General features: G+C 40.8%; 1 protein-coding gene across 4 annotated transcripts in view; it reads right to left on the reverse strand.

The window, feature by feature from the left end:
* The window catches only part of rai14 (retinoic acid induced 14), a 44,017-nt gene that overhangs the window by 16,700 nt on the left and 3,475 nt on the right, over positions 1 to 23,842 (reverse strand). For 2 of the 4 annotated variants that reach the window (XM_046369780.1, XM_046369777.1), the window contains exons 1-4: positions 19,038 to 19,124; positions 7,888 to 8,018; positions 4,462 to 4,550; positions 3,809 to 3,873 (exon numbers count right to left, since the gene is read on the reverse strand). In XM_046369780.1, the coding sequence (XP_046225736.1) occupies positions 3,809 to 3,873; positions 4,462 to 4,550; positions 7,888 to 8,018; positions 19,038 to 19,103 (351 nt within the window). In that variant the 5' untranslated portion in view covers positions 19,104 to 19,124. Of the gene's footprint in view, positions 1 to 3,808; positions 3,874 to 4,461; positions 4,551 to 7,887; positions 8,019 to 8,141; positions 8,227 to 19,037; positions 19,125 to 23,842 lie in introns of those variants that run through there. The other 2 variants (XM_046369778.1, XM_046369779.1) reach the window with 2 other exon arrangements.

Here is a 23,842-nt window from a genome sequence, read left to right on the forward strand (position 1 = left end):
TTGGAAAATGGTCTGAATCTCACGGAGACACTTAAAATGAACCCACTGAAAATAGTTCCCTCAGTTGTTGATAGGCTACGTATCGATTACAAAAACAGCTTTAGTACAGAATTGCTGCACTGAAGCTTTGAATTCAGCTGCTACAAAACAAATATATAAGAAGGACTGATATTAGCATTAAGTAGATGATGTACACACAGACATACTCACAGCAGAGTTCATTTTGGCAGCTATTTTAAATGTAGTTTTCGTCACATTTGAGTTACTTCACCCATTGCTAGTTTCAGTTATCAGTCGCCTAAAAACTATTTTCGTCTAGTTGTAGTCACAGCCATTTTAGTCACATAACAGTCAGTGCATTTTTTCTTCTTCTATTAAATAATGAATATTTAGGCTACCTCCAACTTCCATCATGTGCACATTCAGATAGCCGTGTCCAACTACACTTACTATCTCCTCATCTAACTTAGCTGGCAACATTGATATTGTGGCAGAGTGTAACCAAAGGCAGCCATAATTAATCATACAGTGCATTCGGAAAGTATTCAGACCCCTTGACTCCCCTCCCTCCCATTTTGTTACGTTACAGACTTATTCTAACATGGATGAAATACAAAATACATCCCCAATCTACACATAATAAAACAGCTTTTTAGAATTTTTCCAAATTTATAATAAAATTTAAAAAACAGAAATACCTTATTTACATAACTATTCTGAACCTTTGCTATGAGACTCGAAATTGAGGACAGGTGCATCCTGTTTCCGACTTGATTGGAGTCCACCTGTGGTAAATGCAATTACTTGGACGTGGTTTGGAAAGGCACACACCTGTCTATATAAGGTCCCAAAGTTGACAGTGCATGTCAGAGCAGAAACCAAGCCATGAGGTTGAAGGAATTGTGTCGAGGAACAGATGTGGGGAAGGGTACCAAAACATTCCTGCAGCATTAAAGGTCCCCAAGAATACAGTGGCCTCCATCATTCTTAAATTGAACAAGTTTGGAACCACCAGGACTCTTCCTAGAACTGAATGCCTGGCCAAACTGATCAATCAGGGGAGAAGGGCCTTGGTCAGGGAGGTGACCAAGAACCCAATGGTCACTCTGACAGAGCTCAGGATTTCCTCTGTGGAGATGGATGTCCTTCTGGAAGGTTCTTCCATCTCTGCAGCACTCCACCAATCAGGCCTTTATGGTAGAGTGGCCAGGCGAAAGCCACTCCTCAGTAAAAGGCACATGACAGCCCGCTTGGAGTTTGCCAAAAGGCAACTAAAGGACTCAGACCATGAGAAACAAGATTCTCTGGTCTGATGAAACCAAGATTGAACTCGTTGGCCTGAATGCAAAGCGTCACGTCTAGAGGAAATCTGGCACCATCCCCATGGTGAAGCGTGGTGGTGGCAGCATCATGCTTTGGGGATGTTTTTCAGCGGTAGGGACTGGGAGACTAGTCAGGATCGGGAGAAAGATGGACGGAGCAAAGTACAGAAAGATCCTTGATGAAAACCTGCTCCAGAGCGCTCAGGACCTCAGACTGGGGCGAAGGTTCCCCTTCCAACAGGCCAACGACCCTAAGCACACAGGCAAGGCAGCGCAGGAGTGGCTTCATCACAAGTCTCTGAATATCCTTGAGTGCCCCAGCCAGAGCCCGGACTTGAACCCGATCAAACATCCCTGGAGAGGCCTGAAAAATGCTGTGCAGTGATGCTCCCCATCCAACCTGACAGACCTTGAGAGAATCTGCAGAGAATAATGGGAAAACTTCCACAAATACAGGTGTGCCAAGCTTGTAGCATCATATCCGAGAGTACTTGAAGCTGTAATCGCTGACGAAGGTGCTTCAACAAAGGGTTGAGTAGAGGGTCTGAATACTTATGTAAATTTGCAAACATTTCTGAAAACGCTTTGTCATTATGGGGTATTGTATGTAGATTGATGAGGGGAAAAAAACTATTTAATCCGTTTTCTGTAACGTAACAAAATGTTGAAAAAGTCGAGGGGTCTGAATACTTTCTTTGGCTACAGGTTCAACAATTTACAGCTCAGATTTTCTACCCGAAAATGGGAGAATTTGAGCTTTACAAAAATGCCAGAAGTATTACTGCACTCCTAATATTCAACAGTATTCATTTTTCACTATAGGAAATAAGCAAATTCAAACAGCATTATTTTTTCACTATAGGAAAAAAGCTCATTCAAATAGCATTATTTTTTCACTATAGGAAAAAAGCAACTTCAAATAGCATTAGTTTTTCACTATAGGAAAAAAGCAAATTCAAATAGCATTAGTTTTTCACTATAGGGAAAAAGCTAATTCAAATAGCATTAGTTTTTCACTATAGGAAAAAAGCAACTTCAAATAGCATTAGTTTTTCTCTATAGGAAAAAAGCAACTTCAAATAGCATTAGTTTTTCTCCATAGGAAAAAAGCAAATTCAAATAGCATTAGTTTTTCACTATAGGAAAAAAGCAAATTCAAACAGCATTAGTTTTTCACTATAGGAAAAAAGCAACTTCAAATAGCATTCATTTTTCACTATAGGAAAAAAGCAAATTCAAATAGCATTAGTTTTTCACTATAGGAAAAAAGCAACTTCAAATAGCATTAGTTTTTCACTGTAGGGAAAAAGCTAATTCAAATAGCATTTGTTTTTCTCTATAGGAAAAAAGCAAATTCAAATAGCATTAGTTTTTCACTATAGGAAAAAAGCAAATTCAAACAGCATTAGTTTTTCACTATAGGAAAAAAGCAACTTCAAATAGCATTAGTTTTTCACTATAGGAAAAAAGCTAATTCAAATAGCATTAGTTTTTCACTATAGGAAAAAGGACAACTCAAATAAACTCAAATTTGCGGACCAAGGTGTAAGAGCAGCAACACAGATTAGAGAAAAACAGAGCACATAGGAAAATATAGCTTCTGATGCAATCAAGGCAAAAATAGCCTACATTAAAGTAAGAGAGAGAGTAAACATTGTTTCTAGTTGAGGTTAGTTACAAGTCAAGTGTGCTGGCTTCACATCAGTTCAAAAGTGTGACTGAAGTGACGGCTTGGGAGCTGTGTGGGAGAGCGGAGCAGATCAGTTCAATCAGACCACACAACTGAAAGATGTTTTCATCATAGTTATTGTTGATGAAATTAACACTGACTCGCAGATCATATTACAGTAAGAGTCAGCCATTCTGATTAATGGCCAAGTATTATCTCGTATGCACACTGTGGTGTAGACTTAATTCTGACAGCTTCATAAAATCATATTTTACGTACACAATTATGACATGTTAAAAAATACTGACTAACAACAGTTCATGCACACAGAAATCCCTGATTTCACTACATCAAGACTTGAACAAGCAATCCACTGTACTTGTTGATTTCCACAAGCTCCTGCAGATGCATTAACAGACTTTTATTGTGTGGACGTACGCATGGCTGAACTGAGGTCATATCATAGTTGTGTGAAGGATAGAGAAGAGGTCATGGGGTTAGGTCAGCCGATGCACTAGGGCAGACCGAAGAACCACCAGACAGAACACAACCAGATATGACACACCTCTCACCACAAGACATTACAGTCACTCGGTGAACCCATCTTCACAATGGTCAGAGAGACTCTTTTTAAAATTGGGACTCAACGAAAAGCACAACTGTTTTAGCTCGCTTGCATACACATGACCCATACATACGGGTGATAATGATGAACTACTGGAGAATATATCAATGGCTTCATCCGATACAGCCAGTGAGTGAGTTATCGGTCAACATTTACCTTTGCAGTTTCATTCATTCAGTAGCTCCATCTCACCTGTATAAGCTTTTTGGCACACTCCTGATGGTTGTTTTTGGCAGCGAGGTGTAAAGCACTAAAACCTGAAGGGGAAAAAATACATCCAGGTGAGATATCTTACGTTGCAGCTTCAGTTTAATTCAACTCCCTGCTGGTCTCAAATCTATATCTGTAACCACTAGCAGTAGAATCATACTTGAGAAGAGTTTCTGGGCAGATTAGGTCTATAGGTGAATGGTCACCTACACTATGTTCAGGAGATGTTATGTAAGTAGCTCTGCCTTGAATGATTAATCTGGATCTTTAGGCAGGTACAGTACAAGGTATGTCAGGGGTCCCAATTCAGCCATGTGTGTGGGGTGGGGTGGGTGGGGGCAAAACATAGTTATAAATAATTTGTAGACTAAAAATTGAGCGCAAAAATCCCAAACAGATATAGTATTTGAGAAAAACGGAATAATTTCAAACCTTGATTACATTGGGTTTATACCTCTATGTATGCATGGGAGTACTTGGGAACATTTTAAATCACTTTAAAATGATTTCCTGGTGATTTGACAGTCTTTAAATGTCCAACAACGGAAATTAATTACAAAAAAATTGCTCCGAAAACTCAAGGCGCCAAATAAAAATCACCTATTGGGGAACCCTGAGGAATGCAGTCCACTAACCTGAGGTGTCTATGATTGATGTGTCCACTCCATGGGCCAGGATGACTGCCAGACAATCAGTTTGACCACGGGTGGCAGCCACATGGAGACTGTACGAGGAGAGACAGCATATCGAGATGGTCAGTCTAACACAGTGGAATGGTACAGTGGAGATGAAACATGTCATTGGAGGAATAAACAGAAAATACAGCAATCAATTGTGAAGAAATAAAAAAATACTTCAATTCCCTACACAAAAAGCAAACAAAGTGTCAACAACACTACAATTCAATCTTCACCAATGTGATCTGTCAATATGATTATCACTGTCCAGATCTGCTTCTTCAAGTTGGAAACATCAAGAGAAGGTTAAGTGGGGAGGTGACTTTTGAATTCAGTGCTACGGAATGTGGTGTTAGAACAGGGGGAGTGCATTGCTGTGAATCAATGAGCTCTGCTCCAGGCCATCAAGCAGACTCTGAGCTAATACGCACGCACGCACACACACACACCACACACCCGCATGGCCTCTAGCACCGTTCAACTCAAGAACACGACAACAGAGCAATTACCACCGCTATAGAGGATGTCTTCCTCAAAACTATGAAAACATTTTTTTTTTTAAAGGAAACCGCATAGCAGGTTCCAGATTCCAAGTATTCTGGTGCACTTCTTCCAAATGACTTTGTCTGATCCAAGGACGTGTGAGGGAAATACTGAAGTAGTCAGACTGAGTAATCATCCAAGTGTGTTTGCACCTGTTAATAATTCAGTTCTGCTGTGAAAAGTTGTGATTTTAATTGGAAGAGATAACGAGACCATTTCTTTCACATATTTGTTTTTGGAAGAACACAGATTTTTTTTTGTAATGAACATGGATGATCTAATATTGGACCATTTAGATAAGCAAGTGTTTAGATAAGTTAAGTGTCTAGACTATTTAATAGAGCTTACACAGTGTATCTGCTGAAATGAATTACCCTCAGAATGGAAAGGCATTAATCAAACACACTTGCCTGACTAACATGTTTGATATGCCTGGCACAGCCAGAATAGTCCGTTTCATTTTTAATGAATGTTTAATTAAGCATTCTTCAACAGCTTCCACGGTGAGCCTCATTTCAACACCAATTACACTGCCTCGGGACATCAATTGCTAGGTCAATAAATTATTATTCATTTATGATAACAAGCACAAGTGGAAGGGCACAATTTAACTCCTAGAAAACGATATTATCAATATTAATTTAAGACAATGACTTGCAGTTACACGTCATGTAATGAACTGAATGAGTTACATTTTCCTAATGAATCAGGCTACATAGGACACACACACACACACAAACAGAGTTATCACATGATTATCTGTCTGTGTGTGTTTTGCAATAATAATAATAATAATAATAATAATGAGAGATGTCGTGCTTTCAGACACCAGCACCAACACCACCACCCATTCCAGTCATTATGTATAAATGAGAAGTCTCCAGTATCTCCATGGCTACACTGACTGTTTGGGAATGCCATGCCAGTCAGTGCGTGTCCTTCTGGGAAACATGGGAAGGTCTGATATGTAAACAATGGTGTCTTTGTATTGAGTGACATTAAAAACACCTACGTAGCCTGATAGTTACATATTGCAATATTATTTTTGGACGATATTATATAGACATCTGACTCCAAGTATAGATATTTGACTCCAAGTATTGATTTGTAATATATATATGTGTGTGTGTATATATATATATATATATATATATATATATATATATATATATATTACAAATCGATACTTGGAGTCAAATGTCTCTCTCTATATATATATATATACAAATCAAATTTGTAATATATATATATATATTACAAATCGATTCTTGGAGTCAAATGTCTATATAATATCGTTTGCAATATGTAACTATCAGGCTACGTAGGTGTTTTTAATGTCACTCAATACAAAGACACCATTGTTTACATATCTGACCTTATATATATATATATATATATAGTTTCTGTATTCAGCTGTACCTGTGCCAAAACTCTGGTAGTTTTCATCCCATAGCTTGTCCACCATCTTCTTTTTAAATAGTGAGCCAACATGTTTTCAGCCCTTTCATTCCCGGACTGATCAAAACTCATTCTCATTCTTTCTCTTGTCTCTCTGCAGCAGATATATAGTGAGCAATATTTTGGGGACATCAAATCGCAATAAAATCACAGTTTCCGATTCATAGCACATAGGATCGCGAGAATCGCAATACATATTGTATCGGCAACTAAGTATTGTGATAATATCGTATCGTGAGGTCCCTGGCAATTCCCAGCCCTAATTGTGTGGCTGGCTGGTGTGTGCATATCTCCCTCAAAGTAAATGACTAAATATATTTAGGTCAGTGGTGTCATCTTTCACTGGTCTCTGGTGGTGGTGCTCTGTCTACAACTGTCAGAAAGAGGTCAAACATTAACACTGTCCCTCTGCATTATCTGGTCCAGCTAGGAAGTGGGAGCATGGCTGTCAAGTCCATTCAGAGCCTATAGAAATCAGGACAATATCAGGACACAATCACGCTTTGTGGTATTTGGGAGATTGTTAAACACAAAGGAGACCATGCCCTACTCTATACAATTGGAATTATATCATGTTCAATAGGCGATCAATGAAAGGCCATAGATTCTCACAGGTTTATACACATGAAAAGAGAGAAGGGCACAGGAATGGCTTTGCCAAAACAGTGCGTGGGGTGCATTTTATGAATCATTAGCTCACCAATTTAACCATTTCCCCAATCATGAGTAACAAAAGATGCCATTTAGACGTTAGCACATATTCATTATGGAATAGGAGGAAGGGCAAAGCTAAACAGATAGACAAAAGGAGGAAGAAAGGAGATATACGATGACAGCGATGCTCGTACAGATACAATTACATCTCTATGGTGCTATACTTAGCAACTCATTGTCAGGGTGCAGTTCATTTAGAACCAGCGATTTGCATGACTTTCTTTAACTTTTTCTAACCATGATAATACCTAAACCTTCTCTGGCTCCAGATGACTTATTCCCTCCTTCAACGGGGTATCTAGGGCAGTTCAGTTCAATAGCATCTCCACTAGTGACAGGGGCTATGGCTTATTGAGTCAAACAGTTGCCCGGGGCCAATTCCATTATTATCAACTATTGTAGGATGTGTCATCAGAGAACTGTGGGGGAATATCCACATACTGCAACTTCTATTCTGCACTTAAACAGTTTCAGTGTTGGAGTTGTAGATGGTCTGGGGAAGATGAGCAAATATGTAATTGATTTAAACAATAAACATGACTATACTCATATTTCAAATGGCCTTTAATTCAGTTTGCAAAACCCACCTCCTAAATCTCCAAGCTGTCCCAATTCCCTGTTTCTTATCTGTGTGTGGCTCAACACCATCCCTCAACCCTCCATACTCACGCTGACTTTCCCTCATTGTCCAGTTTGACCGCGCTGGCTCCTTTCTTGGTGAGGAGAGAGGCCACCTTCTCCACCTCCCCATGTTCCACAGCTGCCAGGAGGCGCTCATCATTTTTGCTCCATTCATGGGCCTGAGGAGGGAGAGAAGAAAACAATATGACAGGGGTTAATGCTTCTCATTCACAGAGTTGAATGTACCTACCACCCTCCCACTACTGTTCAAATCCTGTGTGGCAAAAACCACAGTTCCTTACCCATTGTAGACAATTAGCATAAAAGATAAGAGACGTCATAGCCTTTGGTTGGTTTTACTCCACAGTGAACCTAGCTAACACAATTCAGCATGTGAACGCGGCCAGCCGTGTCTCTCTGGTGACCTCTAGTCTAGGTGATAATCCCATTTAGACTTAATCCTTAAATAGGGAACTCCCCATTACATAACTTGATGAACACAGTTCCATTATAGCTTAAAGGCATTAGACAAGATGCACCAGGAGGTTGTTTCAAAGCCATTAACAGAAGATTGTTTCACTTTTAACACATTTTTGGCCACTGTGGCCTGATGACCATGGCTATACTGCATGACACTCATTCAGTTCAAAACCTTAGGCTTATCCCATGTTTTCTTACCTGAGTCCACTGGATCATATTACTGTGAAAACACAATGCCTCGGGGAGCCAGCTTCCCTCTGCTCCTACATCATGAAATCAATTGCTCAAATAAATGCTTGTCTGCAGAGATTTATAAGGGCATTCATTTTACCAGAGCCCAGGGGCCTCATTGATCAACCGTGCACACATTTCTAACACAATTCTGGCCTACATGGAGATTCTAGATTTGCGTGCGCAACAAATAATTGAGATTTACCAAACTGTCGCTTTCAACATAGACGCATGTTTTCATTGATAAATCAGAGCCATTTTATATTTCTGCGCTCGCGTTACAACCCCGCCTGGAAAACGCCTTCCATTAGCGTTTTATGGTAACATAAATCCCCTCATTGGCTGTATGATTTGAAGATGTTGGAACTGGGTCATGACAGTTTCTAAAGCGCTTTGTCAAATGTGATCTTTTTTCGAGAAATTAGCGAGTGACATTGTTTAACTGCGACTGCCAAACACTGGCCGTGAGTGAATTTTGCAGAACGAACTGTCTATTGAACACTTTAAAAGTAAATGCTACAGTGCACACGTTATGCAAAATACGAATTGTTGTTCAATATTTTGTTTATCGAAATGTACTAAATAAAAAGCCCCCCCCCCCGACCCCAAAAAAATGATTAATCAATAATTGATTGTGTTTCTATGTCCTGCCTTGGTATAGGTTTTGAGATTAAACAGGATATTATGTTGCGCAGACTCGAGCTCCTATCGCACAGCAATACTGTACCCTACCCATACTGTCAGAGGCCAGCGGCCTTTACTTTCGAGCATGGTTGACTATTGAATGAGCGATTGATAAATGGTAGTCTACTAATTGTTGTGTATAAACCAGTCATGTGAGAAAAGGATACATGCCCAGCAATATGATTATGATTTAGGCCTATATAATACAAGTACAATAAATATCCTATATTAGGCGACATTGCTATGCGACCTTCTTACCAATAGAAAATGCACCCGTTTTATCATTAGGCCTACTCTAATGGTTTATTAGCCTACCATTATTACAATTGATAAACCACTAGGAGTCGTGCGTAAGCATGGTTTAAGAAGTGCGTGGAAATACGCAAACTTTCCCTTCAAGTTCAGCATTGATAAATACGAACCTTTGCGGGAAAACCAGCGCACGAAAGGTTTAGTGTATTTTTGTGCGCATGCACCATTGATAAATGAGACCACAGGAATGGTTGAAATGTCCCGAAAATGACTAATGTCCCAAAACAGGGAGGATTGTTTTTCTAACTCTGCCACAGTCCATTTTAACAACGAATGGCCCTCATTTGTAATCCTGACTGAATGTCAGTGGTCCTTCTGTAGCTCAGTTGGTAGAGCATGGCGCTTGTAACGCCAGGGTAGTGGGTTCGATCCCCGGGACCACCCATACGTAGAATGTATGCACACATGACTGTAAGTCGCTTTGGATAAAAGCGTCTGCTAAATGGCATATATTATTATTATTATATTAAGACGTACAGGGCTCCAGTCTGACCTCATGATGAGAGGTCACTGGCTGGCCAGGCCACACTGACTCTGCCCTAACCTGCCTGGCATGCTCAATGATAGCAGCAATCCACCCACTCGCGTCCATACTTTTGGAGGGTTAAGGCACTGGCTTAACTGTTAGGATGATGGGAGGCTCCGTCTGGAACGAGAGTTATGAAGGGAGAAGTGTATCCATTCTCTCCGCACTTGTGTGCACGTACGCGCAGAGAGAGAGAGAGAGAGAGAGAGAGAGAGAGAAGGTGACTGAGTAGAGTGGGAACTCTGAAAGTTGACTCTTCAAGCAAGAGGAGGACTATCCATCAGTCTGACAGTCCGCCTCTGTAACAGGGAGGAAAATAACACTGAGAACTCTCCCCCAGTCAAGAGGCTTTAGCACTCCCTCCCACACTAAAAACAAACCGGACCAATGCTTTGTGACTGACTCATGTACTCAGTTTCCTACAGAGCAGCATGTAAAGCTGTCTGGCCTGGTAGGTAGTATTAATTCTGTTTTATTTGAGGGCCATCCTACAATAGAAGTGTCATCAAAAGTCAAGATGTCTATCAGACATCAGTATGTGGATGGTAGGAGATGGTGCTTATTCCATGGTGTCCTTTCCAAAGCTATTTCAAAGGCAGGTTTACGTTGAAGCTATGTTATTAGTTCTTATGGGTTCTACCTGACACCGACACGTGAGCAGAGGAAGGGAACCTGTTGAAGAGACCTGCGACCTCAGGTATGCATAGATGAGCTGCAGAAAGAGCAGAGGGGTCAGACACTCCTCTACTCTATCACTATTTTGGGAATGTTGTAACAGAAACCAGCTCAAAGACAGTCCGGGAATACCAAACCTTACCCTACCCAACACCGGCAAGATGCACTGTTCTGATCTGGTACACATAGCAGGGTATGACACAGTCATCATCTATAAACTCAGCTCACACACAACTTTCCACATAATTTTTTTTACATTTTTTTTTTTATAAATACTGTATTGTTTTTGCGGACTATACTGTAGTATTCACTGTAATCTCTTTTTGCAGAATCTAAAGTCTACACTTAACTATTGTCTAAAATTGGTCAACGAAAACTATAGTATATAATAAAGTAATTAATGTAGTGCTTTTGTGGACTGTTGTATACATTACTGTACTATTTACTACAGTGCTTTTTTGCAGATAATACTTTAGTATTTACTATAGTATTCTACAACATTCTATAGTAAGTACTACACATGATCGAGGGATACTGCAGTGTGTAGTATAGTATTCTATAGACTACTACAGTTTAGTATAGAATTATTTAGTAAGTACTGTAGTATTTCTTTCACGTGGGTAAGTGGACAAATAGGTCAAACAAATCTGAAAACCTCCACGTGATTGGTTTCCAACTTTCCATACATGGTAATAGAGGGCATTTGGATTCAGCCAACTGGTTTTCTTTGAGAAACTCAAACTGAAAGCATATCTTACAGTATTAGATAACACAAGCCTAGTGGTAGCAATTAGTGAACACATGTTTCTTCCCTGTAGAACTCTAGCTCCTAAATAGTGAAGGTGTTATACTGTCAGGATGATCTGACGTTGGTGTTGTATGGTAGATTATTCCTCTTATTAATATCAAGCTCATGTACTGTGCAGGCAGACTACAGTCATCTCATCTGAAGGCTGTTGCTGTGATCTATAGATAATGAACTGAAACGTGACATACTGTATACACTCAGTGGCTAGTTTGTTAGATACACCCATCTACGGTAGTACCAGGCCAGAGCCCCTTTTCTTCCATAACAGCCTGAATTTTTTGGGCCATGGAAACGTTGCTCAATTGGTAACAAGGGACCTAATGTGTGCCAGGAAAACATTCTCCACACTATTAGACCACTGCCACCAGCCTGAACAGGTAACACCAGGCAGGATGGGTCCATGGACTTATGTTGCTTACACCAAATCCTGATTCTGCCATCAGCATGACGCAACAGGAAACTGAGATTCGTCGAACCAGCCAATGATTTTCCAATCCTCAATTGTCCAGTGTTGGTGATCGTGTGGCCACTGGAGCCGGTTCTTTTTGTTTTTAGCTGATAGGAGTGGAACCCGGTGTGGTCGTCTACTGCAATAGCCCATTCGTGACAAGGACCGCCGAGTTGTGCGTTCCGAGACGCCGTTCTGCACACTACTGTTGTACTGTGCCGTTATTTGGCCCGCCTGTTCGCTTGCACGATTCTTGCCATTCTCCTTCGGCCTCTCTCCTCAACGAGCTGTTTTCGTCCACAGGACTGCCGCTGTCTGGATGTTTTGTGTTTGTAAACCCTAGACTATGATGTGTGTGAAAAGCCCAGGAGGCCAGTCGTTTTGTCCATTCGAACGTTCAATTGAACAGGAACTGAAAACCTTGCTGCCCGTCTGCCTGCTTTATATAACAAGCCAGGTGACTCGGTGTATAACGTCAGGGAAAAAATACCCTTTGAAGGCTCCTACAGATGTCAAATATTACATTTACTACATACACTGTAGGAACAGAAAAAAGGTACATTGTCAAAACAACATTTCTAGTATTATGTACTCATGAAAATGACTGTATACTGCATGAATTTGTCCATGGGATGTGATTGAACAGTGGTGCTTACTGCTCACAGTGCTTTGTTTATAAATTGATTCATCCCTTTCTGTTGTAGCGCTAACTGAGCCGTGCTGGAGGAGGACTTGGTGACCTGCAGTTTCTACACAGCAGGGGCCAGGGGAAAGTAGAGCAGCGAAGTCAGCCCTGATATATACTGTAGAGGGCCCGGTGTGGCTGCTGGCTGCTAAAGTCTCTGTCACTATTTTTGGTATGCAGCGTAATGAGACACGGCTCTGCAAGAGATTTGGGAATAGCCAGTGTTATTCCAGTCGGCTAGGATATCTCTACATGGAGCTAGCTGAGGATAACGAAAAAGTCCAGCTGCAAAATGCAGCAGCTCATCACATGCAATCTCCTGGTCATTGAATCTCTGATACAGTCAGGGGTGAAAGTAAGGCGGTACAGTCCAGTACGGCGTCCCGGCAAAAATAAATAGTGGGGGTACGCCGTACTGGTAAAACCTGAGCCAATCACAATAACTAAAACAAAATGTCAAGAAAACTGTAGGCTATTACACAACTTTTTATCATAACCGCATGTCAGAAAAATGTGCGAATGGATTCGAAAATCGGCAGTGGTGGGAAAAGTACTCAATTATCATACTTGAGTAAAAGTATAGATACCTTAATAGAAAGTTACTCAAGTAAAAGTGAAAGTCACCCAGTAAAATAGTACTTGAGTAAAAGACTAAAAGTATAAATGACTTAAATGTAAATGACTTAAATGTAAATTTGGTTTTAAATATACTTAAGTATCAAAAGTAAAAGTATGAATCATTTCAAATTCCTTATATTAAGCAAAGCAGATAGCACCATGTTCTTTGTATTCTATTTTTTTATGTACAGATAGCCAGGGGCACACTCCAACACTCAGATATTATTTACAAAAGATGAATTTCTGTTTACTGAGTCTGCCAGAACATAGGCAGTAGGGATGACCATGTGTTCACTTAATAAGTGCGTGTTCGCCTAAGCATTCAAAATGTAAGGAGTAGTTTGTGGGTTGTCAGGGAAAATGTATGGAGTAAAAAGTACAATATTTTCTTTAGGGATGTAGTGAAGTAAAAGTAAGTGTTGTCAAAAAAAATAGTAAAGTAAAGTACAGACACCCAAAAAAACAACTTAAGTAAAAAATACTTTAAAGTACTACTTTACTTAAGTACTTTACACCACTGAAAATGAGTGGTACAGCCTACGCTCTAAAATGTGATGTGGTTCCACGAGAACACTGACATTTTGCCACGGCATGGATGAGTGGCCGACACTACTGAGCCGTGTGCAGACAACAGTGGACGCATTAATTCTGGCCTAATGACAATCGCCAAATGTCATGACACTTTTTGGTGTTTTGTGTAACGGGTTGTGTTCATGAGACTATAAAAAGTAAAACATTTTAAAGTTAAAATTATAAATCTTTACGACAAGGCCCACAGAGATCCTCGTGAATTAATAGAGATTCTATATGTAATTCTAGAATTAGGCTTATAAAAAAAGTTGGTGCAAACATTGCACACCTGTATTTGGGGAGTTTCTCCCATTCGTCTCTGCAGATCCTCTCAATCTCTGTCAGGTTGGATGGGGAGCGTTGCTGCACATCTATTTTCAGGTCTCTCCAGAGACGTCTGATCGGGTTCATGTCCGGGCTCTGGCCGGGCCACTCAAGGACATTCAGAGACTTGTCCCGAAGTCACTCCTGCGTTGTATTTCGCTTTGTGCTAAAGGTCGTTGTCCTGTTGGAAGGTGAACCTTCACCCCCAATCTGAAGTCCTGAGCACTCTTCATCAAGGATCTCGCTGTACTTTGCTCCATTCATCTTTGCCTCTATCCTGACTAGCCCCTGCCGCTGAAAAACATGTCCACAGCATGATGCTCCCACCACCATGCTTCACCGTAGGGATGGTGCCAGGTTTCCTCCAGACGTGAAGCTTTATTTTTAATACATTTGCAAAAAAAAGAAAAAATACCTGGTTTAGCTTTGTCATTATGGAGTATTGTGTGTAGATTGCTGAGTATTTTTTTAATTTTTTTAAATCCATTTTAGAATAAGACTGTAACGTAACAAAATGTGGAAAAAGTCAAGGGGTCTGAATACTTTCCCATGGCACTGTATGCATTTTATTTTTCATCCATTTTTTTTTACAAAGTTAGAATTTTCTTCCATTAGAAAATGTTGTGTAGATCTTTAAAAAAAAGATACAATTAAATAGATTTGAATCCCACTTTGTAACAACAAAATGTGGAAAAGGTCAAGGGGTGTGAATACTATCTTAATTTTAAATTAATTCCTAAACATTTCAAAAAACATAATTCCACCTTGACATTATGGGGTATTGTATGTAGGCCAGTGACATAACATCTCAATTTAATACATTTTAAATTCAGGCTGTAACACAACAAAATGTGGAAAAAGTCAAGTGGTGTGAATACTTTCTGAAGGCACGGTAAATATATATTCCGGACTCTGACATTGCTCGTTCTGATATTTCTTAATTTCCTAGTTTTTATTTTTGGGATTTGTGTATTGTTTTGTATTGTCAGGTATTACTGCACTGTTGGAGCAAGAAATATAAGCATTTCGCTGCACCTGCGATAACATCTGCGAAATATGTGTACGCAACCAAAAAATGTGATTTGAAGTTACAGACAGTCAGTGACAGACTCCTTGGTAGTGCAGCAAGGAAGTGAGCCAGACAAAGATAGTCAATAACAGTCAGTCAGTGTATAGTACAGTAAGGGAGTGAGCCAGACAAAGATAGTCAATAACAGTCAGTCAGTGTATAGTACAGTAAGGGAGTGAGCCAGACAAAGATAGTCAATAACAGTCAGTCAGTGTATAGTACAGTAAGGGAGTGAGCCAGACAAAGATAGTCAATAACAGTCAGTCAGTGTATAGTACAGTAAGGGAGTGAGCCAGACAAAGATAGTCAATAACAGTCAGTCAGTGTATAGTACAGTAAGGGAGTGAGCCAGACAAAGATAGTCAATAACAGTCAGTCAGTGTATAGTACAGTAAGGGAGTGAGCCAGACAAAGATAGTCAATAACAGTCAGTCAGTGTATAGTACAGTAAGGGAGTGAGCCAGACAAAGATAGTCAATAACAGTCAGTCAGTGTATAGTACAGTAAGGGAGTGAGCCAGACAAAGATAGTCAATAACAGTCAGTCAGTGTATAGTACAGTAAGGGAGTGAGCCAGACAAAGATAGTCAATAACAGTCAGTCAGTGTATAGTACAGTAAGGGAGTGAGCCAGACAAAGATAGTCAATAACAGTCAGTCAGTGTATAGTACAGTAAGGGAGTGAGCCAGACAAAGATAGTCAATAACAGTCAGTCAGTGTATAGTACAGTAAGGGAGTGAGCCAGACAAAGATAGTCAATAACAGTCAGTCAGTGTATAGTACAGTAAGGGAGTGAGTCAGACAAAGATAGTCAATAACAGTCAGTCAGTGTATAGTACAGTAAGGGAGTGAGCCAGCCAGCCAGATAGAGAGACCATAGCGGCTACTGTCAGAATGTGCAGGAGGGTAAACAGGGATTACAGATTAATACAGAGACACAGTGCAGCTACTTTTAAATGGTGGCAGTCCTGCTCTGGTCTGCTCTGTTCTCCAACACCATTAAAAAACACTCACTCTGCACTTCTGACAGACTGAGGTCAAAGTCCACATCACCTTCCTGCCCATTAGGCCTACACTCCAGCTGGATTTCACATGTCGACTAGCCTTATTCACATTTAGTAAATAATCTATAATAAAGTTGTTGATTGGAGCCTGCAAAAACATTTCACAGTTTCAAGGAGAAGTTTCTCTGCATTTTCCAAACCACATCCACAGTTCCCAGTTCTCTTTCATTTGAACCCAGAGGATGTCTGTGGAACTGTGGTTGCACCAGCATTACTTCAACTGCAGTAGAACGGAGAAGATAACAAAACATGAAAATACTGCCGCGCTCTAGAAGAACTAACCAAACAGAACACTGAACAATATCGCGTGACTGTACGGTGTAGTGCGATAGATGAAACGGACACAGGAGGCGGGATATTGCTGCAGTGGACTGTGAATGCCTTACCATTGCATTTGACAGATCTACAGTAGTGGACTAAGTGGAGCGGAATGCAATGCTCAAATTTCAAAGGGAGTGACATTCCATGGAATGGATCAAATTCAAAACCACTGTAATATGGGCGTGGCTGGATGCTGTGCCTCTGATAAAACTGCCATAAAACACACAACAGTAACCCCCCTACTATTATCTTGCAAATGCTAGATAATAGTAATACACACTTACTTATATAGTACACTCACTCACCACACTAAAATGTGTATGTATCAGCCCTCGCACATATGTCACGCGAGACTCCTCACTGCTGCAGATGTTCACTCAAAACAAAATCTAGAGCAATATCTAACTCGGTATACTGTATCCGGGCTGAGTCAGCCCCCTCCCAAAGCATGGAAACACTAGCTACAAATTAGGCTACTGTCCATAAGTAGAAGTACATGGATCACATTAGTGAAGACATGGATCAGCTTGGAATATGCTCTTTTGTCAAACATGGAGACAGATGATCAGTTTGAGTGAGGGGTTGGAGGAAGTTGCGATGTACTCAAACTAATGCAAAAGTTAAAGAGTAAACCATTGAACATATTTTCACTTGGATTTGGACGCGTATAAAACTAAACCATGACTCGCGACATCCCTTCATAAACCCAGAGCTGAAAGAAATATTGTGTAAAATGGCCCAGTGGCTACCGGCTGGTCTGGGGTCTCTCTTGAGTCAGGGCCAAGCCCTGTAAAAACAGGAAACACTTAACATTATCTGGAGGGGCTTGTGTGGCTAAATGACCACCAGGGTAAAGAAAGACGTGGGACAAACATAACCACCCTCTTCCAAGAGTAAACATTCAGCCCTTATCTCTAACAGGTCTTCCTCGGGAGAACGAGAGGGGCGGGAACAGATGTCCTCTGAGTAGTGTTCCCGAAAATCTGAGTAACGTTCCAAAATCAACTAACTTTTCACAAAACTGTATCAATATTGTTCGTTTTGATCTAATGCAGGATAGGTGGGCCTCTTTTGGTAGTTTGTACTGTATCAAGCTACACAAAAATTGGAACAAATTGGATTGTTTCATCTGCCTATGAAACTAGCACCATTATAGTCTCCCAACCTAAACCCCAGGGTACAGACAGTATGGTGTCAGCCCATAGGCCGGTTAAACATGTACCATCTCCTATACAATAGGCCAGTCAAACCTGTGAAAAGCATGCACTCTGCTCCCTAAATCACTACACAATGGTCTCTGTTCATAGCCTGGCAGCAGGATAGCACAATGATAGAGAAACTACTCCCTTTTGGGCACATTACATGCTAAATAGACTATCTTTGCCATGAATTACCCTGACAGTATTTTTTAAAAAGGTTATTATTGTAATGTTCCTGAGTGGGTTTTCCTCTGAACACCCCTATCCCTGATGAGTCCGGTTACAGTATGGAGTACAGGGGGACTACTTTATGTATGGGCTGTGAACTTCACCGGATGCGCCGGTCAGAAACCAAACAGGTGAACCCCCTATCAATGCTCTCTCTGAGACATACGTGACATCTCAAAAAAGAAGGCTTGTTGTCAAACCGGATAGTATCACATGAAATACTAATCCCCATGGAGAATATCAAAACGAGTTTTGAATGGAACAGATATGCACAATTTCATCCTAATTGAGCAAAAGCCTTTTTCTAACCAGCATGGAGAATTCAAGGAAAATAGAGATGAATTAGGTGAAAATAAATGTTCACATCAAATGTTATTCCAAAATCTGTTCTAGACTCAAGTCCACTTCCTGTTCTCTGAGGCCCCGTCTCTCCAATAGAAAAAAAACAAACCCAGACTGCAAAGTTGTAATTCCTTCAGCTACACTCAATGTATTTGTTTAGTTTGAGACACTTTATATTAGGAAGAAGGAAATCAGAAGACTGACCCTTAAAACAGTGAACTGAGTATCCGACTAAAACAAACTGTTGATCCTCTCACCAATGTTGCCATAATAACAATAACGCTTAAAGCTGAATTTGCTAATGCATTCCAAAAGATTGAGTGATGCCTGTCAACAAAATATGTAGAGCAGAACTTATTTAGTCACAGGTCATGCAAGCACCTGGGTCTCCTAGCTGTACCAAGTATGGAATGATCCTAACTGTGCCACTCCCATTACAGTACAGCATGCAACTGGGCCAACATCATAAACACACAGTAAATGAAGCTCACTGGGTCACACCAGGTTAGCAGCACAGCGGTCCCTGGTGATAGCAGGGCTCTTTACTGGATAGCAGAGATCAATCATGTATAGGAGGACTTACTGCATAACAGAAACAAACTACATAAGACCTACTGAGAATTGCAGATGCAGCATTTCTGGAAACTGCTTGAGTGTCCCACTCAACAAAGAGGAGGCCATCTTGCAAAGCTCTATCCTGGATGCAATTTCCTGAGGGCAAAAGTACACTTAGACCATAATCTGCAGCCCAAATCGTATAAATAGATTTGACCTGGGGGGGTTATGGATATTGTGAGAGGGGAAATCTAGGTAAAAGACACCAAGACCCTAGTAAACATTTGATTACGAGTGTATGTTAAGCTCGACATGAAGCAGTCCATGGAAAGTGTGTTCCCTCAACTGTAAATACTGTGAAACAAGGCATGTACTTTCTACACAATAGTCAAGTATATGGGGTGTTCTGTTCTGGATTGCCATCCGAATACACTTTTCCATATGTAGACTTGTTCTCATTCCAATGCTCACAGTTGTGTCACTCAGCCAGCTTCTGGTATTCTCTCTATACTGTTACCGTGCCAACTATTCAGGGATTACTTCTCCACACAATAAGAGCAATGTACTGTATAAGTATTCCTGATGCCTCTGGTATTCTCACTATCGTGCACTGTACTACCATACCGGGTCTGGTCTGAAGGACTTCCACTACGGCCTGCTGGTGAAATCATCAGCCTAGATTTACACAGAGACCACTTAGTGCAGACAGACAGCAACTGTAAAAGTCACTCTCTCTCTCTCTCTTCTCTGGACCCCCAAGGACAAGCAAAACCCAAGAGCCATGATTTTAATGTTTGGCTTATGGAGAAAGTTTTACACCGGAGTGCAAACTTGCTACAGGCAAAATACGGTTTGTTTCTCAGGCTCAGCAAAGGCAACTGCACAAAACAAATGATCTGAGGAACAGCCGATGACCCGAGGTCTGACACCACTTCAAGTGCGTCCCTATGGGTATTGCCTGTCTGCCACCACACAGATGCATGTCTGTGTAGAAAGGGTGGCAAGTATCTACAGCATTACGATAAACAATGGAAATGTTCACTTCGAGCACTTCCTAACACAAAGCACATGCACAATGTCCCCAAAACAAGGCATCCTTTCTACTAAATAACAGCTGAAATTGCTTAAGCAATCTCAAATAGGCTCGAGCAGTATACATGACTTTGAAACTCCAAACAGAATAAGGGATTGGAGACCACAGACAGATCAGAGTTAAACAAAGAACATATGGTAGGTTTCAGACAGACTTCCACTCTCAGACATAGCAGTAGTCTCATATTTTTTTTTCATATAAAATAGTACATTTTCACATGTACATTATTACTTCACGGTATTAAACCTCTAAATGTGTGTTGAATGCACACCCCCACATTTAGTCAAATTAACTTTATGGCCTATTTAGACTAGCAATTGTAGCTAGGAATCCATTGTGTAGACATCATGCAAAAAATACTTGACTGTATATTGCCATGGCATCAATTACTGCTATATAAACAGAGGGAAGAAATTATAATTTCCACATTTCCTTTTGCGTCAAGTCTCTCAGTCCATCCTCTGGCTTCCCCATCGCCGCAGTGCAGACTGAGCTTGGCCAAATTAACTTCACCGTTTTTCATCTTGTAAAGGTGATGAGTAGCCAAGGCAGGGGTACAGACAAGGGACTGTTGTTGGAAAGCATATGTATGCGTTTGAGAGTAAGAACATCATGTTTTCCCTCACATGTGATCTTGGCGAAGATGCTGGTTTTCTGAACCATTGCAGTTTGTGGGGTTTATTATTGTGCAGGAGAAGCACAAGGTTTATTATTGTGCAGGAGAAGCACAAGGTTTATTATTGTGCAGGAGAAGCACAAGGTTTATTATTGTGCAGGAGAAGCACAAGGTTTATTATTGTGCAGGAGAAGCACAAGGTTTATTATTGTGCAGGAGAAGCACAAGGTTTATTATTGTGCAGGAGAAGCACAAGGTTTATTATTGTGCAGGAGAAGCACAAGGTTTATTATTGTGCAGGAGAAGCACAAGGTTTATTATTGTGCAGGAGAAGCACAAGGTTTATTATTGTGCAGGAGAAGCACAAGGTTTATTATTGTGCAGGAGAAGCACAAGGTTTATTATTGTGCAGGAGAAGCACAAGGTTTATTATTGTGCAGGAGAAGCACAAGGTTTATTATTGTGCAGGAGAAGCACAAGGTTTATTATTGTGCAGGAGAAGCACAAGGTTTATTATTGTGCAGGAGAAGCACAAGGTTTATTATTGTGCAGGAGAAGCACAAGGTTTATTATTGTGCAGGAGTTTCCTTTCAGTTACATCCCCAAGGTGAGGCCTAAATGTCGCTTTTGATGCATACAGTAAAAATAAGCCCAGTACTAACACAAATAGCCTTTCCTGTTCAATAAATAAGCCCAGTACTAACACAAATAGCCTTTCCTGTTCAATAAATAAGCCCAGTACTAACACAAATAGCCTTTCCTGTTCAATAAATAAGCCCAGTACTAACACAAATAGCCTTTCCTGTTCAATAAATAAGCCCAGTACTAACACAAATAGCCTTTCATGTTCAATAAATAAGCCCAGTACTAACACAAATAGCCTTTCCTGTTCAATAAATAAGCCCAGTACTAACACAAATAGCCTTTCCTGTTCAATAAATAAGCCCAGTACTAACACAAATAGCCTTTCCTGTTCAATAAATAAGCCCAGTACTAACACAAATAGCCTTTCCTGTTCAATAAATAAGCCCAGTACTAACACAAATAGCATTTCCTGTTCAATAAATAATCCCAGTACTAACACAAATAGCCTTTCCTGTTCAATAAATAAGCCCAGTACTAACACAAATAGTATTTCCTGTTCAATAAATAAGCCCAGTACTAACACAAATAGCCTTTCCTGTTCAATAAATAAGCCCAGTACTAACACTAATAGCCTTTCCTGTTCAATAAATAAGCCCAGTACTAACACAAATAGCCTTTCCTGTTCAATAAATAAGCCCAGTACTAACACTAATAGCCTTTCCTGTTCAATAAATAAGCACAGTACTAACACAAATAGCCTTTCCTGTTCAATAAATAAGCCCAGTACTAACACTAATAGCCTTTCCTGTTCAATAAATAAGCAACATTCGACTTAGAAAGCTCCCCATTTCTAGAAACACTGAATGCCTGTTGAGAAATTGCGGGAAAAACACCTCTCCCTCACAGAAACACATTCATTACTTAGTTTCCTCTTCTCACTCTATGCATTATGGAGGCGCAACTAACAAAATATCCGCTGAATCAGATGGACCAGAGGAGGGATGTTCTGCGAACAAATTGACACAAGGTTGCCAAATTGTGACAAATAGCAGTATGACCTTGTCAGTGATCTCACTTCCAAGCTTTTCACCTGGACTCCTTCAGGTCACATGTCATGCCTGCAGTAATGCAAGACGTCCTAAATCCAATAACTCTGTGCGTTAACCTTAAAGGGAGGCCTTCCTTTACATCTCTACTTAAGTTTCTCTCTCTCCCACTACTCTAGTGGCATTCCCTTCATCAGTGATCAGTGGTCTGTATCATTACCTCATTCCTGGCGATAATGTAACCGACGCCACAGCCCGAGCCCAGGAACATTTGATTTATTACAACATTATTATTTTTTTTCTCATTGTGGCGTTCAAACACAGACAGAATTAGCACCGCGCTCTAAACATCCACAGAGCCATCCTATACCATGCTCCGGGTCAGCGTCAGCTCAACCTAGAATTACTGGGAGTAAAGCCTTCTGTTATTGACCAAGTTCCACTACTTTGTCTCTGCTTCTGTAAACAACTGATAAAGAATCCACGTGGTGCTAGTTTTAATAAACTCCACGTCAGTGTTTGGGCTGTCTCTGAGACCCCCCTCAGACAAGCCTCTGGGATCTACCCCCCCCCCCACACACACACCCCACCAGGCAGCCCAGATTAAAGCCCTCCTACACCGGTTTACTGTCACTGTCCCCCCATTAAGAGGCCTTTCAGTAAGACGACAGAGATAAGAGACAGTGTGCGTGTAGCCTGCTCTGTGCTGAGATCATTCAGACAGCCGTGTTTGGTGAGTCGAGGGTACATAATCCAGCACACGCATGAATTAGACACAGTCTGGAGGCTAGAGGGGATTGGAGGGGGCGGTATGTTGAGACAAGCCTTTGTTAATCCCTCTGGGCAGCCAGGGCAGGCTAATACATCAACTCCAGTGCAGAAGTATGGTAGTAGGCTAGAGAGTCTGTCTGGGAGGGAGAAGGGTAATGCAGGGACACGGTAGTATGTTGACATGACAACAAGATGAGCATGGTCACACATGGTTGTAATAGCTTCCAGTGTTGTTTACAATTTCTCTTCTCGCGACCGGCCAGACCGTGGGTATTTTCAATAGATATACCACAATAATGACTGGAACAACCTCGAGTACACATGCCAATATCTATATTTCTCCAATACTTCAAATGAGGAATATTGTGAAATGTGTAGGTGTGTGTGTACAAAACTGTTCATGGTAACTCGGTCAGACCAGAAGGTAGCTACTGTAAACCACAGAGACCTTGGGAATAGGGATCTACAAAGACTCTAATAGCATAGTACTTCAGAGGCTTGAACTCCTCCCTGTCCCGCTGCGCCCAGCCAGTCTCATTCCCCTATGCTGCGCCGCTGCCAGATTCTACGATTGGTCACCTGCAGTTTGGCCAGGTCTCAAGCTCTCTCCTGATTGGATCTGTGGTCTAGATACTGCAGCTGTGGATTTCTGATTGGTGACTGGGAGGGAGCAGACTGGATATAACCTGGTTTCTGGGAATTTGCTTGGCCATTAGCCACAGAGACTTACTGAGACAGAAAAAAAACAAGGCTC

Source organism: Oncorhynchus gorbuscha, linkage group LG11, assembly GCF_021184085.1.
Source record: "Oncorhynchus gorbuscha isolate QuinsamMale2020 ecotype Even-year linkage group LG11, OgorEven_v1.0, whole genome shotgun sequence".
In the NCBI taxonomy this organism is placed as follows: Eukaryota; Metazoa; Chordata; class Actinopteri; order Salmoniformes; family Salmonidae; genus Oncorhynchus; species Oncorhynchus gorbuscha.